Raw genomic sequence first — 12,619 nt, 5'->3', positions numbered from 1 at the left:
TTTCCCTCTGATCAGTTTTTCTTCAATTTATTCTTACTTTCGGTTTCTGTTCGTGATCTGCAGTGGATTCGTCCGGTGAGTTTCTGTTTCTGATGCAGGAAAGTTAAGGTTTAAACCGGTTTAAACGAATTCCAAACATCCTCAGTCGAGTCCAAAATCAGATTGTCTTTATTTATCAAACTCAATGATCGTCAAAACTGACTGACTAACTAACTAACTAACTAACTAACTAACTAACTAACTAACTAACTAACTAACTAACTAGCTAACTAACGATTTAATGTAGTAATTAAGTATTAATATAACAATAAACAACATGAGTTATTATTCTACCAACAAAAAACAACAACCTGAAACTCCTGTCAAACAACTCTTAAGTTACTATACGTTAGTACTATTCTGTTAGGTGTGTGTGTGTGTGTGTGTGTGTGTGTGTATGTGTGTGTGTGTGTGTGTGTGTGTGTGTATTTTTCACTATTTACAAACTTTTATGTTAGGTGTGATTTATTGATTTGACAGCACTAATTATTTTGTATTTATTTTAATGGTTATTTCAACTTTTTGATCCTATTTCTACTTTTTTTTTTTTTTTTTTTTGTTTACATTGTTTACACTGTGTTTTCATAGTTAAAAAAATGTCATGCAACTTGTAGTACACATGCATTCATAGGTCAACAGGCGTGAGAGCCCTGAATCATAAACTGCATAACTGAATGTGTGTTTGATAATGCAGATGTTCGGTGTGTTTGTCACAGAGTGCTATGATTGGAGCGTGTGCCGATGGCGTCCCCTGAGTCGAGTGTCTCGTCACTGCTGGCCACATCAGGACGCCTGCGCAGCTCCATCCACCCAGAGCCCGTCTCCAGCATCAGATACAAGGACAAACACTACGCTTCTGCCTCGCAGGCGCTGGACGCGTACATCTGTGACTTCCACAGGGGTGTGCGGGACTCGGCCGGGGCGCTGGAGCTGCCCGAACCGCTCGCTAAACCCCATCCCAGGAGCAGAGATGGTGACGGAGAAGCATTATCACATCACAAGATAATTCATGCGTTAATGAATAATTATCTCAATCATTACAGACAGATGTGACAAAATTGTATTTCATCACAGTGTGGTTTTAGTATCACTATTTATTAATACTATATTATTATTATTTATTAACATTTTGATGTAGTTTTTAATTTTTACATTTTACATTTTTATTGTAATTTTAGTTTAGGTTTTAGTAATTTTGTTGTGTGTTTTTGTCTTTAATTTTTTTCCTTTTTTTTTGTTTTAATTAAAAATTGTTTTATACATTTTTATAAAAATTTTAGTTAGTAATTTTAGTATTAAAAACCTACTTAATTTTAGTAGTTTGGAAAGTCTCATAGTTTTAAGTTTCATATATATAAATTATATACATTTTTATTTTTAAATTCATTGCAGTTTTTATTAATCTTTGTTTAAATTTTAGTTTTAGTAATTTTTTTTACTTTAAATTAAACTTATTTTATTTCAGTTAATTGCCAAGTCAGCATTTCTAATTTGTTAGGTTTAAATAGTTTAAGTTATATATGTAAATGTTTGTGCATATATATATATATATTTATTATTATTGTTGATTTATTTTTATTAGCGATTGAATTTTAATTGTTTTATTACGTGTGTGTGTGTGTGTGTGTGTGTGTGTTTATTTGCTTTGATTGACATGTGCAGTACTGAAGACGAGTTTGACGGATGGAGAGTTGAACTTCCTGAACATTCCCGTCGGGAAGAGAGGCTCGGACCGGCTCAGTGTGACCACCGACGACCTCTTGGCTCTCCCCAACGACGGCTCTCTCCCCGTGACCCGCACCTCCGCCCTCCTCTCCCGGTCAGGATCCAGCTTCCCGTCGGGAATGAGCTTCAGCTCCAGCTCCCGGTCTCACAAGCGCCCCTCACGTCGACCCGCTCCGCCAGCGAATCGGGATTGGGAATCTTTCCCTGTGGACGATTTACTGATGGGCTTGCGGTCACATCGTCAGGCTCCTCCCCCTAACGCCCTGCTAGCCAATCAGACGCATCCACCCGACACGCTCCGGTCCACGTGTCTCCCGCGCTGGATGACCAGCCAGAAATGTGAGGTGGATTTTTCTGGGATGACCAGCGTTCCTGACCGGAAGGACCCGCTGTGGCTCAGACAGTGTGAGGAGCCGTCAGCCGGGCATCAGAGCGATCGGCCTCTCACTGTTCCTTCATGGGTCAGAGAACTGGAAGAGTCCAGTCGCGACACACAGGCCAGCGCTAAAGGGCACCCGTACGGTAACTCAAACCACAACTGAAGTCAGAAAACAATTGGGAATTGAAATAATGCAAACATTTATTAAAAACAACTTTTTTTCAGGTAGTTGCTAAAGCAGCATCTGTCACTCATTTTCATTTAGTTTAACTTCATATACACTATAATAAAAAATTATTAAAAAAAATATAAAGTCGTATTAAAAAAGACAAAAATACATAAAAATGACAAAAGCAACTAAAATTAAAATGAAAGTTGAAAAAATAAAACATTGTTCAAAATATTAATGAAAAGGGCTGTAAATGATTAATCGCGATTAATCGAATCCAAAATAAAAGTTTGTGTTTACATAATATATGTGTGTGTACTGTGTATAATTATTTTGTATATATAAATACACACACATGCATGTATATATTTGAGAAATATTTGCATTTATATACTGCATATATTTTTTTATGTGATTTATATTTTATATAAATGGAACTATTTTATTTATAAATAACACATTTTTCTTACATATATACATGCATGTGTGTGTATTTATATATACAAAATAATTATACACACACATATATTATGTAAACACAAACTTTTATTTTGGATTCGATTAATCGCGATTAATCATTTACAGCCCTATGAAATATTATCTCAATAATACTAGAATAACACTATTTCTATTATCTCATGACAATTAAATGATCATGTATACTCACCTTCATGCAGTGTTGTTGATTTTACTATCATTAATATACTAATCAGCTGTATTAACTATTAAAAACATTTCTGTTCATTGAAATTAAGCTAAAATAAAATTAAATATTGGTATATGAGACATTTTGCCTTGGCAATTTACTGAAAATGTGGTAAAACTGGATAAAAATTAAATAGAAATAAAGTAAATCTAAATAGCAATATGTAAAAGCATATAATGAAATTTACTAAAAATTAAAATAAAATAAAATATTTAAAAAAAACGAGTTCAAAATATGCATAACTCAAATAAAAACTCAAATAACACTGATACTAATATGGTATATATTCATATTTTTAATTAGTCTTTATATTTCCATGATGTGTTTTTGTAAAAAAAGAAAAGAAAAAAGAGCTATTTCTATTTAGTTTATTATTATTTTTATTTCAGTTTAATACAAGTAATTTTAGTACTTACTACTGTAAATGACATGTTGCCTTGGTAACTAGATGAAATTAAATAAGTTTTTCAATAATATTTGTATGATTTTTAGTTTTATTGAATGATAATGTCATTCAAAATTAAATTACGTCATTGAAGTTGACACTTGTGTTTGTCTCTGTGCAGACATTTCTTCTCTGATGTTAAACGCTTCTCCTCTTGGTCTCTGTGAGCCGCTGAACACGTCAGGAGAGACGGAGACGCTGGACGCTGATCGATCCTGGGACAATCCACCCGTGGCCTTGTGAGGGATTTCTCACATTTAATCGCATTATTCATTTATTAGCAAAACACTTTGACTAAGATCATCTTCAAATGAATCGGGAAAATGACATCTGACACCCTGTCAATCATAGGGTGTGTTCAGTATGGTGTACTACAACCGTTTTTCAAGAAAATAGTATGAAATATATTAAACTTATTTTTCATGTAACGTAATGAGGTCATGTGACAATGATAACATACTACTGTTTGAAATGTTCATATTTCTTCACTTATACAGTATATATTTTCATTTTAAGCTAAAAATGTGTTCCTGTAATTCAAAAGCAACACTAATGTTGGCCATGGGTTCGATTCCCAGGAAAGCATGACTAAAAATAGAGCATCTGCTAAATGCATAAATGTAAAGCGTGTCCCATCGCCTGTAGTAAATCTCCAGTACCAGTGGGTGGCGCTGATGAACCGCATCCGCCTGAAGAGCTTCAGAGGAGCAAGGTACAGCATGTGACGCTCATTATGATGTAAACTCAATGCTGTTTAATGTACACCTGTACTGATAGTGTGTTAGTCTGCAGGCTCGTGTTCATCAGGATACAGCAGCAGAAAACACCCTGGTCCAGTGGAGGCGCTCAAACACATGCTGTTCCGCCTACAGGCCGTCCAGCACGACATCAGCCAATCACACGCGTGCAGTGGAGCCCGAACACTGGAGAGAGAGACACTGGAGCCGGTACAGTAAACCAGGACAATAAACACCACTATATTTAACTTTTGCTCTCGCTTTCTCATTATTTGTTGTGATGTTAAAGGTGCAGTCTGTAAGAAATGTACAACTAGTGGTCAAAATAGGCACTGCAGTCCAATTCAAAATTGTTGTGATGAAAAGCTCATCTTTTCACATTTGTTTATTGTCACCGTTCTTGAGGTTTGTGTTGAGTTTTATGTGCAAGCTTCAAAAATTATATGCCAGATATCTTTGCTTTGTAGGACATTAATAGCCTTCTTCATGTCATTAAAGTCAACGTGAAAGGCAAGTTACACTCGTCTTTTCTTCCTCTATTCTGCCGTATATATCAGAGTGAAACGCTTCTGGAACAAGAACAAATGTGGGCGTGGCTTGATTTTGTCTGTGAGGAATTGATTGGATGGTTGTGGTTTGCTATTGGTGGATCTCGTGTGAGTGACAGGTTATAGCCCCGCCCTCGTCATCAGAGAAGAGATGCTGCACGAGGGAGGGGAAGTTATTCTGAAATGATTCCATACAATTCAAAAAAAGTTAATTTTGATTTCACAGTGTAATATAACAGTATAATGTATATAAAGCTACTAAAATAAAAGATCAGTTTATTGTGTTATTAACTGGACAGGAAAGTTACTGGACTAGTTGCCTTTGTTGGGAATGTATTGGCTGAATGTTTCATTTTGTATTTAGTAAACACACAAATTAAAATTGATTTAAAAAAAATCTGAATAGCATCATGTTGTCATGAATAGGCCTACCGTAATAATAATAAATATTTAACAGTTCCCTTTTTACAATGTGGGAAAAATCTAGTTTTGTTATGTTGTGACGTTCCAGTCTCTTCCATTGCAGACATGGTATAAAAACGAATCATTTGTCTCTATTAATTTAGCAGACAATATACAAAATGATGATCAAACACAAGCAATTTATTCATAAACTGGTGATAATATTGAAGCGCTCCAATGCAAGTTCAGAGATGAAACTGCAAGCATTAGAACCTCAAGTTTAATTTCTGCTTTATTTTTACTTCTGTGAAACACAAAATTAGATGTTTTGCAGAATGTTCAATAATTGTTTTTTATACAAAAAAGTGCCATAAAACTATAATTAAAGTATGTCATGCAATATATTCCTCTTAAGTCTTACAATAGATTTCCTCACACAAAGCTGACATTTGGTGTTGCTGAAGACCATTGGTTCTCGTAAGTCATGTGACCAGCCAATCATGACATGTGAAGTTTATATATATATATATGCAACCTTAGAACTTTCCTGCATTATTCCTTCACAGTCTCATTTTTAAAAAGTTATTTTATGTTTTGTGATTTTTAATAAGGTTCCTCAGGAGCAAACAGAAGAAACTGCCATGGGAAGCGGCGGGTCGTTACAGAGGTCAGGAGAGTCATGTGATCTCAGAGAAGCAGCGCTGCTCTCGTCGGCTGCTGGTCACTGTTGTTCTTTTGTCTGTTTTCTCAGAGCTCTTCATCACCTGGACAGACTGAAGACACTCGTGGACGACATGAACGAGAGGAAGGCCAGAGCAGAGGATGCTGGGACACATTATAAACACACTCCTGCAGCGAATATCACGAACGGTGCCGGAATCAAGAAGCGGTTATGAATCAGAAATCAAAGACTGTTATTTTACACACACACAGACGCTTCATGGATCATATTCGCTTAAATGTGTGATTTCTGCTTCACAGTCTCTAAAACCTCATGAAAGATAATAAGTGTAACTGAACTATCAAGCACATGCTTTTACTGGCTATTGGAGCTGATCAGTGTTTGTCTAAAGTGTGTTTACATGCAGGTCTCTAATATTCCTAAAAATTCCCCCAAATACTTTAATCTACCTGGAAGTCTCGGACTACTATAATTCAAACCACACCACAGAGCATCACTTTTATCCCAATTTAGTTGAATCTGTGAATATATTGCCAACTTTACTGAACTCCTTGAGTTAAGCACTGACTGCATTTCTTTATATTTGAGTCCATGTTCAAACACTATGAAACGCTTCACTGTTAACATACGGATCTCTGAAACCCTGTCCGAGCTCACAACAGGTTTTGCGTGAAAAACGCAAAGTTTCTCGGGAGAACAAAAAATATATATTTTTTTAACTTCACCCATCCCAAATTTTCCCAACCACCATGACCCTACTAATCACTATGGTTAATATGCTTTTCTTCCTCTCTGCTTTTTCTGGATGTATATGAGGGATAGGAGGAAGGCTGAAGCGATCACGTGTGTGTGTGTGTGTGTGTGCTCAAGGACACAAAAGACTGGTTTTACTTCTAGAACCTTAAAAGGAAATCAGCCATCTTGGTTGAGTTTACTGGAGTTCAGGGACATGAAAAGGTGAAGATTAAAACGTAACTTCAGTGGGAAACAACAGGAGTATAAAAAACTGATGAGTTGATTGCCTCTTTGGATATACTGATACGTCATTAAACCCAGATGCCTAGTAGCCCAGAGGAAAAGAAACCCCAGATGAAAGCCAATAAGCCCAGAGTTTACTCCTGTGACTCAAAGCGTGATTATCTGCTGTATCTCTTAACTCGTTGATTGGGTTGATTAACTGAATGTGCTCCACTGGTGTTTAATTAGGATTGATTATCTGAAAGTGCTCCTCCCGAACTTTGTTAATAAACATAATTTCTTAATATGCCAAATATGGTAGGGGTTGATATTTGAGGACTATGATTGGATGGAATGGACATCATGGTTAATGATTCTGCTTAATCTTGTGTATAAATATGAGGCTTCCTCCTTAATAAACTTGAGAAGGTTATGGTGTTCTGTCTCTACACATAGTCTATCTACAAATTAATCTAACTGTCAGCATTCAGGCCAGTGCTGTAGCAATGCATCACTTCTTTTCCATGATGTTTTCACTGCTAGCCATTATTGGACCTGTGAGCGTTCAGTCCACAGATGAGCTGACGGTGAAGAATGGAGGGACGAAGGGAACGTTGGGGTCTAAGAACATGTGTCCAGCTGGAACGTACGCCGCAGGGTTTAGTCTGAAGGTAAGTTGTGCATTGACTTTATTTAGCTAATATGGGGGTGGATGAGTGCTTTAAAGGATCAAAACTGTGGAGTTGCTGTTTGTCATTTAATTCCCGGTTTCTCCAGGGAACTGGACCTGCTTACGATTTTTAAAGTGTCTGTGTAATACTGAAGAGTATGAAGATAAATGTTACTAAGTGTTGGGTTATTTACACTTTCAAATAGAAGATTGTGTTTTATGTGATGTGTCATTGATGTCCTGTTGCTCAAACAGTAGAGCGGTGGTGCTTGCAACGCCAGTGTTATGGGTTCAAGTCCCAGGGAAAGCAAGAACTGATAAGAATGTAAATGTACCTTAAAATGCAAGTTTTCTTTGGATGAAAGCCATCTGTCAAATGCATAAATGTTTTAAGGTGGAAAGACCAATTGGTCCTGGTGATGATACAGCGCTCAATGGGATTCGTCTCCACTGTGTCGATCGGTCCACATATTCATCAAACTCAGATGACTACACCTCAATTGAGTCCAGCGTAGGAGGGTAATGGACTTAAATTATTAACAATTCTTGCATTGTGTTTGAGAAGAGAGAAAAAATTGTGACAACAGATTGATTTGATCAGGAAACATCTGTTTTCTTCAGCTGGGGTGAGTGGACCGATATCAAATGGTGTCCTTCTGGATACTTGACATCTTTCCAGCTGAGAGTTGAATCTTCCCAAGGAGACGGAGATGATACGGCCGCAAACAACATCAGGTGAGTGTGTGGCTAAGAGATGTTATAACTTATAGCACCAGTGTAAACCTCCTACACCCTCTCTTACCCGTCCTGGTTTTATTTTACTATTTAAGGACTCAGTTTAGTTAATATCACACTCGCAGTCGTGCTGCTGTTCAAGATTGCAGTGATTAGGCCGCTGGCTGCAGGAGATCATGTGACTGACATTTAATCCAACAGCACAATAACATATTTTATAATAATATTGTCACATCTGAATTGTTTCCAGGTTCTCCTGCAGTATAAGTGTTGAGAAGCTGAAGGGTGACGGCACAGACTGGGGCGAGTGGGGCGACTGGAGTCCAGAGTGTCTTGGAAAAGTAATCTGTGGCATACAGACCCGGGTAGAAGAGTGGCAGGGAAGAGGAGACGACACCGCTCTCAATGACGTGATCATGTTCTGCTGTGGTGACACTTCACCAATCCAATATTCAACGTCCTTGTATGGTATGTTTGCTAGCGATCATTGTGCTAATCCCTGTTTTCATCCGCAATGTGTCATCGATATTTGTGTACGACCATCTGACACGGTTACAAATACGCAGTAACATGACCACCAACTTGCCTGGATTTGCCGGAGAATCAAATCTACCGCCATTCCTAGCTTCCGTGCCGGCCTATCTGTGGCGTCCTATTTGTCCGTCGCCTCGCAACAGGAGACGCAAGAGACGAGGAAAGAGGCGGTTTTCATGTAAAAATCAAAGAATACCTGGCATCTTGTTCCGTCGGCATGGATGTTTCCGGCTGCTTCAAGAATATATCCGAGGGTTCGATCTACATCGCTTTCTACAGTAAAGCTCCCACCGGCTCTCCCAGACACCTGTCCGCTTCCTCTTCGCCGGCCTGCGCGGATCCACCGACAGGGCAGCGTGAAAGAGAATCTCCCTCTCAACCGTGCAGTTTCTCGCCAGACTGGAAACAACAGACCGGTGCGTGCAGCTCTGTTGAACGCTCGCTCACTCACAAACAAGACGTTTGTCCTGAATGACTTCATCTCCACTCGCGAGTTGGATGTCTTCTTTCTGACCGAGACCTGGATCAAACCAGGTGACAATAGCGCTTTTTCTGAGCTCCTCCCCCCTGGCTATTCTTTCCTGAATACACCGAGAGTGACAAGCCGTGGAGGCGGGCTTGCCACAGTGTACAATCAGTAGAACATAAACTGTGGCTCCATCTCATGTAAGAACTACAGTAGCTTTGAACTGCAGTTATTCCTGATACTATTGACACTCCCTACACTGTGTGCTGTTCTATATCGCCCTCCTAAATATAATAAGGATTTTATTTCTGAATTTACTGATTTTCTTGCTGATGTAATGCTAAAATATGATAATTTTCTTATTTGTGGGGACTTAAATATTCATGTCTGCTGTCCATCCAGTCAATTAGTTAATGATTTTTAAAACCTGCTAACCTCTTTTGATCTAACTCAGTCAGTGAATGCTCCCACACACAAACATGGTCACACGCTAGACCTCATAATTTCACATGGCTTCCCAATATTAAACATATAAATACTGGACACTTGCATTTCAGACCACTTCCCCATCATATTTGATTTCACGCCCCCCTCACCTCCAGCAAGATTCCTTGCCCCAGCTTGTAGCCGCCGTATCATCACTTCTACTACAGCTGATGAATTTGCTACTGCCTTCATGAATTCAGGTTTTCATGCCCTTTGCGAAGTCCACCCCTGTGCCCTGAGGAATTCATCTCCTCTTTTTGTTCCACCTGTTCAGAGATTTTGGACTCGGTTGCACCCTTAAAGCTGAGGTCCATCAAACCTAAACCAGATTGCTGGTTGAATGACACCACGCGCCCTGAGGAGGCGCTGTAGACGGGCTGAACGGAGGTGGAAAAAGGACAAGCTGCATGTGTCCCTGGGTATTCTGAGAGTCTGACTATCAAATTGCTGTTAAAGAAGCCAAATGTAAATGCCTCTCAAATGTTATTTCCAATAGCTGTAATCGGCCCCAAGTCTTGTTTAGTACAATTCAGTCTGTAACAAATCCATCTGTTAACGTGCTTGAAAATGTATCTAAATCAACCTGTGACGAGTTTCTCCATTACTTTACTGACAAAGTGGCCTCAGTTAGACCGTGTAAACAGCAGTATAGCTGTTGGTTCATATGTGCACCTACTACCTCCTTCTCCTCCTGCTGTTTTTGATGTGTTTGAGCCAGTGTCACTCTTTCAGCTCTCCAAAGTTGTCCAGAAGCTGAGATCTACCAACTGTTCCCTGGACATTGCTCCATCTAGAGTGCTTAAACAGGTTTTTGACAGTCTTCTCTCTTTTTACAACGCCAGCCTTAGCTCAGGGTCTGTCCCAGCTGTTTTTAAGCAGGCTGAGGTCAGGCCACCAATTAAAAAAACCTAATCTTGATCCATCAGTTCTCTCAAATTTCAGACCAGTGTCCCATCTGCCTTTTCTCTCTAAAGTTCTGGAAAAGCTCGTCTTCATACAACTTCAATCATTCTTGGATCAAAACCACATTTTGAAAAATTTCAATCCGGTTTCAGGGCACGCCACAGCACAGAATCTGCACTGTTAAAAGTGCAGAACGACATCTTGCTATCCTTGGACACTAATAAACCTGTGCTGTTGGTAATGCTGGACCTTACTGCAGCATTTGATACGGTGGACCATTCTATCCTCCTGACCCGTCTGGCCCAGCAGGTGGGCCTTCAAGGACCCGTGCTGCAGTGGTTCAAGTCATATCTAGCAGATAGAACTTTTTCTGTGATCAATGATCTCTCTTCTTCTCCAGCCCCATTTTCCTCTGGTGTGCCACAGGGTTCCTTCCTCGGCCCTGCTCTATTTTCCTTGTACATGCTCCCCTTAGGTTCTGTGATATCCCGGCATAATGTCTCTTTCCATCTGTATGCAGACGATGTACAAATCTATCTGCCAGTTGCCCAGAACTCCCCAGACTCACAGTCCATCCAGACATGTCTGCATGACATTAAACATTGGCTGTCACAAAATTTGCTCTGTCTAAATGAATTAAAGACTGAATTTATCTTATTTATTCTATTATCCTTTTATCCCACCTCAGTTTTGTAGTCAGTGATTTTGGACAGTAGTCTGAAGCTTGATAAACAGGTCGACTCTGTGATCAGGGCAAGTTTCTTCCAGCTTCGTCGGTTAACCAAAGTCAAACCATTCCTCCGCTGTAGTGACCTCGAAAAAACAATCCACGCTTTTATTAGTTCACGCTTGGACTACTGCAATGCCCTCTACATCGGGTTAAACCAGGCCTCTCTGCACCGTCTACAGCTTGTCCAGAATGCAGCGCCCCGGCTTCTTACCAACACCCGTAAACATGACCACATCACTCCTGTCCTGCAATCTCTCCACTGGCTCCCGGTCGAGTTCAGAATCCAGTTTAAGATCCTACTGTTCGTTTTCTGCTCCATCCATGGCCTTGCACCTCTTTATCTGTGTAACATGCTGACCCCTTACCAGCCCAGCAGAGCCCTGCGCTCCTCTGAACAACATCTGCTGGTGGTCCCACGGTCCAGGTGCAAAAAGTGGGGTGATCGTGCCTTTGCGGTAGCGGGGCCGAAGCTCTGGAACGCTCTGCCCCTGGAATTACACTCCATCATGGACCTGCCCCTGTTCAAGGCCGGGCTGAAGCACCATCTCTTTAGATCGGCTTTTGACACCTGATGGACAACTGATTAGCATAATGATTTTATAGATGTTTTGTATTTCTCTTTCTTTTTTTTGCCTGTACTTTTGTCTCTGTCCAGCGCTTTGATCAACTTTGGTTGTTGTAAAGCTTTTTATAAATACAAATTTATTGAAATTGATTGATGTGATCGCAACCAAAAACTCAGACTGACACTGCAGATCAACTAAATCTGTTTATTCTTTCCGTTGTAGGAGCAGAATGACGGCAAGAAGACCAAATGGATGGTAATTATTGATCATCTTACTATGATAAACTAACATGAACCATGTCATACAACTTCTAAAAATAAGGGATAAAGCGAAGTTAGCTGATCATTTTTACAAATTAATGTCTAACCGGATGATCAGGACATTTGCATCCCGCCTATTATTGGAGTTGAAATAATTGTATTCTTTCTTGTAGGTTAGTGATTCTTCTGAAGACTCCTGAACTTCTGCTGTCAGTCAAAACGGTTGTCAAATATCAGCAATAAAGACTTTCTAAACAGAACCTTGTAGTTTCACATTGTTTTGCACAACACTTTACATCAGATCGTTCACTACATTGAATGCTAAATAAGTCACTTTAGACCATCTTCACTAAATTGTCTTATCGGTTCATGCATTCCCTGAGAATGACCAGTGTTCTCTACAGGAACACTACACATTTATGGATGCTTTCAGTAATAAGACTTACACTGTTAACAGTTTCATAAGTTTCAACACTACCC

General features: G+C 39.4%; 2 protein-coding genes across 6 annotated transcripts in view; both read left to right on the top strand.

Annotated features, from left to right (window-relative positions):
- cUnh18orf54 (chromosome Un C18orf54 homolog) overlaps window positions 1-7,227 on the top strand; it is a 7,394-nt gene extending 167 nt beyond the window's left edge. The window contains exons 1-9 of one of the 5 annotated variants that reach the window (XR_013794742.1): window positions 1-75; window positions 756-1,012; window positions 1,702-2,286; window positions 3,585-3,702; window positions 4,109-4,175; window positions 4,256-4,410; window positions 4,668-4,710; window positions 5,762-5,817; window positions 5,902-6,428. The exon at window positions 1-75 is cut by the window's left edge and continues 162 nt beyond it. Coding sequence is in view for 4 of the 5 variants with exons in the window: in XM_079586996.1 (XP_079443122.1) it covers window positions 781-1,012; window positions 1,702-2,286; window positions 3,585-3,702; window positions 4,109-4,175; window positions 4,249-4,410; window positions 4,668-4,874 (1,371 nt within the window). In the remaining variant the exon portion in view is untranslated. Of the gene's footprint in view, window positions 76-755; window positions 1,013-1,701; window positions 2,287-3,584; window positions 3,703-4,108; window positions 4,176-4,248; window positions 4,411-4,667; window positions 5,012-5,761; window positions 5,818-5,901 lie in introns of those variants that run through there. The other 4 variants (XM_079586998.1, XM_079586997.1, XM_079586996.1 and 1 more) reach the window with 4 other exon arrangements.
- Window positions 7,219-12,619, top strand: LOC306985095 (vitelline membrane outer layer protein 1-like). The gene is made up of 6 exons (XM_079587001.1): window positions 7,219-7,460; window positions 7,854-7,978; window positions 8,081-8,194; window positions 8,445-8,662; window positions 12,102-12,134; window positions 12,313-12,619. The coding sequence occupies exons 1-5, from the start codon at window positions 7,296-7,298 to the stop codon at window positions 12,110-12,112; spliced, it is 633 nt and encodes a 210-aa protein (XP_079443127.1). The 5' UTR covers window positions 7,219-7,295; the 3' UTR covers window positions 12,113-12,134; window positions 12,313-12,619.

The sequence above is a fragment of the Phoxinus phoxinus genome, assembly GCF_949152265.1.
Source record: "Phoxinus phoxinus genome assembly, chromosome: 17".
NCBI classification, from domain to species: Eukaryota; Metazoa; Chordata; class Actinopteri; order Cypriniformes; family Leuciscidae; genus Phoxinus; species Phoxinus phoxinus.
Note: the sequence above shows the minus strand (reverse complement) of the source record. Positions and strands in the feature narration are given on the sequence as shown.

Excerpts from the sequence above, each read along its gene's own strand:
- LOC306985095 (XM_079587001.1), top strand. The coding sequence starts at position 7,296 with ATGCATCACTTCTTTTCCATGATGTTTTCACTGCTAGCCATTATTGGA. Across the intron at positions 7,461-7,853 it reads CCGCAGGGTTTAGTCTGAAG|GTGGAAAGACCAATTGGTCC; the intron begins GTAAGTTGTGCA and ends AAATGTTTTAAG. Across the intron at positions 7,979-8,080 it reads ATTGAGTCCAGCGTAGGAGG|CTGGGGTGAGTGGACCGATA; the intron begins GTAATGGACTTA and ends TGTTTTCTTCAG.